Source organism: Polypterus senegalus, chromosome 1 (assembly GCF_016835505.1).
Source record: "Polypterus senegalus isolate Bchr_013 chromosome 1, ASM1683550v1, whole genome shotgun sequence".
Taxonomy (NCBI): Eukaryota; Metazoa; Chordata; class Cladistia; order Polypteriformes; family Polypteridae; genus Polypterus; species Polypterus senegalus.
The window spans coordinates 82,032,527-82,038,126 of NC_053154.1; the positions used below are offsets into that span (position 1 = coordinate 82,032,527).

Here is a 5,600-nt window from a genome sequence, read left to right on the forward strand (position 1 = left end):
TGGAAACCACTTTGAGACACTGACTGGTATAATGAGTAATAATTATCAAATAAATGTCTGATCTCAATACATCCTTTAAACCGTCTGCCAGAGCACATTGGCAATGTCCACAGCAGACCTCTATCAAAGAAACTCCTTCAGTACCATTCATTTAAATGCTAAAATAAGCGATGAACTTTCTCAATACTCTTTTCACTCTCCTGTTACAGTTACTCATTAACAAGCACAAGTGTTGTGACCACCAGGGGGCGTTGCAGCACCCCAAGCCCCAAACACAATCTCACAGACACAAGTCCCAATGTGAATAAAAGGTTTATTTTTATAAATACCTTGTACAAAGGTTTGAACAAGGCATAAACAAACCATAACACACTTCTTTACTTCTCTTTCTTCCTCCAGCTTTGTCCTTCTTCCTCTCAATTCTGGATGAGGCTGAGTGGTCTCTTTTATCTTGGACCCTTTTGTACTTCTGGTGCTAGGGCATAGCCCGATGGAATTCCAGACAAATCAGAAGTCTCACAAAGTAATGATTGTTAATCCCTTCAGCTCCCCCTGGTGGCCCCCACAGAACTCCACAGAGCTGCATCATGGGACTACTGGTTCAATCATGCCCTGTAGGAGTCCGTGTGGGAATCCTAATCCAGGGGGGCTGCCACTTACCATTTTGGGGAAGGAAAATGTCCTAAATGTATTGTCTTCCATTATACTGGCCTCTCGACTGGGTGAAGATCCCTGCTTAGTCCTGGCCGGGATGCCAGTTTGTGCATGCCATGCACTACAGTTACTTTTTTAGGGACACCTCAGGTTCCCCAGATGTTGTTCCTTGTATTGTATAAGATGGAAAGAATGTAGTTTCTCATCTTGCATATGTCTGAGTTTTGTTACAGTAGGAAGTAAAGCTGCACTACATACAGTAAGTTAAAGTGTACACCATAGGAATCCAATATAATTTATTATTTGAAAGCAAACAAATTCACACTTTTGAAGCTATAATGGCCTTTTATTTGATTTTCTTATTATCAAAATACAAAACATCTGAAAAGCAAATACTTAGTACTGCATTGTTTTTCATTTATTTGCATGACTTCTTGCCCTCTTTCAAGCTTTGAAGAAGGTATTCATTGCACACTACTGCCAATGAAGCTAGAAATGTCATGTACTCTGTGAAATCAATTTCGCCACTCTTGTCGCGGTCCAGATCATTCATGAGTTTCTGTATTCCTTCTTTGTCTTTAGAGTTCTGCAAAATAAACAGAATACATTTATTCTTTTTTCATAACCACAGGAAGGTAGGTTTTTGCCATTAGCATTTCCTATAACCGGCTAGAGTGCTCTGACACTGTCAGTATATTTTAATTTTGATCTGTTTCTAATTCTATTCTGAAATTTTGCATTCACTTTCTTACTGAGTTAATAACGATCACAGGTCCAGCCACAGCGATATACTTTACACGTGTGCGTAACTTCCACAAATACACATTTTGAAATGGTTGATTGACCATTGTGTGCTGAACCTTCTACTGGATACTGAGGCATGCTGGACTAGCATCTCCCCACTCACTGTCTATGGAGTGGACACATTTTAATTTAGAGTTAGGTTAAAGAAAAATATGCCATTTATCAAAGTCATTGTCAATTTTTTTAAAAATCTCTGAGCTTCCCTTCCAGGTTAGATTCCCTGACATACTCCCTGTTTTTCCTCTTCTTTAAACATTTAAAGTTTACATTAACATTACGTTTCCTCATCAGTGCTCAGACAGTTTTCCTCTTGAGACATGTTCTTCATTTATTAGAAGAAAACATAATCCCTTTTACATTGTTATATCTCCTCCAAAATGGGAAGTATAAAAAAGAGAATTGCTCTCTCAAATGTGCCATGTTTGTCCAGCTGCACAATTTTATTCCTAGTAATTGATTTTATTACATATTTCTGCTACAGATCTCACTTTTCCCCATAATCTCAAATCCAACAGCCTTTTACTAATGAGAAGCAACAGCTTTCATGTCTCCATGTAGCAGTATGAATTCTGCACTCCTAGCAACTTCTTGGATAACCTCTTCATCACGCCCAAACCTTTTCCCCGAGACTAACAGTTCTTTAGTGAGAAGAACATTTTAACTGCCTGTCAATGTGGTTTTCTTTTTCCAGAATAAAGAAATTCCATGACATCCTGTTGTTTAAAATTCATATCACCCTATGATATAAGTGGCTTCTACTTCTCTGCTAGGTAATGGATTATGCTCTGGATCTGCAGTAACATGTAGGACATTTCAAATTAACTACATTAAAAGTTGCAGGACTTTCTTATTTATTTTGAACTAAATGTAGAAGGTCTCACAAACTTTTATTTGGACAACTCTCATATATTGAAAACTGCAATATTGCAATTACAAGGATGTAAAAATAGAAACTCTTATGCTCTACACTGTATAACTTTAACACCCAGTTGCTAAAACTGTAACTTCTGTAACATAGAGTACAAAATAAACTGGTGTAAATGTATGATGCCCGATGTCGAAGTCAACGTGACACAATTTTTTCCGTTACTAAATTGGATTTCAGCCTACATTAACTTGTACTTGTGACAGAAGAGATGGATGTCAGAGTCAGGTAACCTATCAGCCAAATCAGAAGTCAAAAGGCAGTCCTGGACACCATTTAGGAGGCCTCAATATCAAACTGGAAATGTCCATCTCCAAACAGGGAATAAGGAGCCACATGGCAAGTTGACTGGCAAAGGTGAAAGAAAGGCTGCTCCACAGGCCAATATGAACAGCAGGAGGCAGGGGCTCCTACACGTACAAGGGGTCCCCTCAAAATAAGATCATCTGAAAACTTGAAAAAACAGGGTGACCTGAAGTGAGCCATAATTCTGCTTTTTTAACATATGTGCTGCGCCAATACCACTTCTATTATGTTCTCTGTTTTGTGGTTGTATTTAACTTAAATACTACAATGTCAAAAATGCTAGTTCTTTCTCAAATAGTTAGCATCCAGACAGCTCTTACTAAATAACATCACTTAGATGCAGATTTACAGTTACACTTGGGAATTGATAGCATGTTCTATAAACTCTAATGAAGCCATTATTTCTTAAGCACATGCACATAACTATTGTTTGAGTTAGCCATTGCAAATCTGTCATTATTTTTCCATTTAGCACTTACCTCAAACACATGTGGGAACTGTGACTCGATCAAGGCTTTAAACTCTCCCTTATTCAGTGAACATGCATTTCCATCCTTGCCTGCATATTCGTGGAAAATGCCCACCATCACTGCAAGGGCATCTGACAGAGTTGGTTTGCCTGCCATTATGCTGCAACACAATACAAAGAAATAGGTTAGCAAGATTTCCTTCACTTATGACGCTGCCGGCAAGGTGTGCAGATGCAAGACCTTTTGAGAGGTGAATGCCAAGCCTTTGGCACCTTTTCAAAACTTCCTGTCCTTCTAAACGCCGCTGGGTTAGGCTGCAGCCCCCTGCACTCTTACCAGATTCAGTGCACTGACTACACACTGTTGCTACGTTTGTGCTTTTGTTTAAATTCAGCTATTCTGTTAATGTCATGATACAACCACGTTATTGGTAGCTGCTGCAAATTGTCACAAAAATTTTTATTTTCTACCTGCCTATTCAAGTCATTTCTACTGTATAGCTGGAAAATAAACCATTAAATAATCATTTAAGAAAAGCAAAAGCAAAAATAAAGTAAGAGCATGTTAGATGTAAGAGGTTTATTGCAATTTGGATCACTAAATTTTATTTTTAAGCTTAATTTCAAAAATCTTATTTGGATTAAGTTAGGCATAACCAGTTTTAGTTCTTTATACTGAGGAAAATCTTTAACACTTTAAACAGCCAGATTTGTACAGCATTGACACATATTTTATAACAGCGCTCTGCATTTCACATCAAATAATCAAAGATGTAGGCTGAAATATTTTTAAATTAACTACCAAAATTGGAAACCTTCTGACACTGCCACCACAGAATGCTTGTACAGTAGTTAACATGGTGTCTTGGGTGACTTTGGCGCAGGCCGTTGCATGTTCTCCACCATGGATTCCAGTTTACTTTAGGCATAGGAATGAGCAGGCGTCTCTGCTGTTAGGCACTCGCCATTCAGACACATTTGGACCAAGAGTAACATTGTTTAGAACAGGTAAGCTGCTTTAAGCTCCACTCATTCTACAAAAATGTCTTCCTCAGTCAGGCACACAATTATAAAAAATCAGATAATTAACACAAATTAGACATATAAGCAAAATGAATTCTTTACAAGTAGAAATATGACTCAAAAATGCCACCGAACAGAAATTAAACCAGTTTTAAACTTGTTGTTCTTGAAATGCCAATAGAAGAATTCGTTCATTACAATTGAATTAATATTTAATTAATTAAAATACTCTGAAGAAAATATTGAACAGGTGTCAAAGAACATTTAAAGTAATCTATGATCATTTATCTGTTTTGGCCATTCTTGCAGGAAATAACACCTGTGCATTCTGGACTGTACATGTATACCCGCATCGCATTTTTTTTAGACTTATGTAAGTTGCACATGATTTGCTATATGAAGGAATTCAGTCATTAAATATCTGACTAGGGTAGCATGGTGGCGCAGTGGCTAGTGCTGCTGCCTCGCAGTTAGGAGACTCGGGTTTCCTTCCCAGGTCCTCCCTGCCTGGAGTTTGCATGTGTTCCCCGTGTCTGCATGGGTTTCCTCCCACAGTCCAAAGACATGCAGGTTAGGTGCATTGGCGATTCTAAATTGTGCTTGGTGTGTGTGTGCTCTGCCCAGAGTTTGTTTCCTGCCTTGCGCCTTGTGTTGGCTCCAGCGTGACCCTGTAGTTAGGATATAGCAGGTTGAATAATGGATGAATGGAATATCTGACTAGCAATCCATCGTCTTCACCACATTTTGCAATTTAGGAGTGCAGCTGCCTTGTGGTGCACTCTGGGTACACTCATACAAATGTTTTAGACAACACTTTACATGTTATACAAGACTCCATCCTAACTGTCAGGCATGGCCAGTAAATCTGTACAACTGTTGATTTACAGAAGGAAGACTGGACCCCCTGGAGAATAGCTCTGTATTCTGTGATGATACTGTTTTAGTAAGAAAGAGTCCTCGACTCACTTTACACACAAGAGTTAAGCAACATTAATTACTCAACAAAGGAAAGGAAAGACAAAAAAAAAAAACAAAACACACAGACACTCCAAAAAGCTACGGCACGTGAAAACAGATTTCCCAGAGCTGCATCTTTGCTTTCTGGCTGCTCGTACGCCTTTGAAATTAAAAATACTGCATATTTTCATTGCTCAGCAAACACTATTTATAACAATTCTTGGGAGACTGTTAAGGTGTAAGAAAGACGTCAATACCCAAAAATGCAATTTTTATGTTTCTTCTAAATTAGATAATGTCATTGAAAAGAAATGTCACATATTCAAAAAAAAAAAACAGGCTCTGTTGAGAAATGCAATTCCACTTACCTAAATATACGCAAGTCAGAAACAATCACAAGGGTGGTGAGAGGGTAAGCAGAATGATTTTCCCCACAAGGCTGGCTTTTATTCTCAAAAAACC

The 5,600-nt window shown here is 38.3% G+C and overlaps 1 protein-coding gene across 1 annotated transcript; it reads right to left on the reverse strand.

Annotated features, from left to right (window-relative positions):
- Positions 1–979: 979 nt before the first annotated feature.
- LOC120528145 (protein S100-A2-like) lies at positions 980–5,593 on the reverse strand. The gene is made up of 3 exons (XM_039752210.1): positions 5,507–5,593; positions 3,169–3,319; positions 980–1,240 (listed from the first exon to the last, which is right to left on the reverse strand). The coding sequence occupies exons 2-3, from the start codon at positions 3,313–3,315 to the stop codon at positions 1,073–1,075; spliced, it is 315 nt and encodes a 104-aa protein (XP_039608144.1). The 5' UTR covers positions 3,316–3,319; positions 5,507–5,593; the 3' UTR covers positions 980–1,072.
- Between the last annotated feature and the right edge of the window lie 7 nt (positions 5,594–5,600).

Coding starts and splice junctions, on each gene's coding strand:
- LOC120528145 (XM_039752210.1), bottom strand. CDS start 3,315: ATGGCAGGCAAACCAACTCTGTCAGATGCCCTTGCAGTGATGGTGGGC. Junction 1,241..3,168: donor AGTTCCCACATGTGTTTGAG/GTAAGTGCTAAA, acceptor TTTATTTTGCAG/AACTCTAAAGACAAAGAAGG.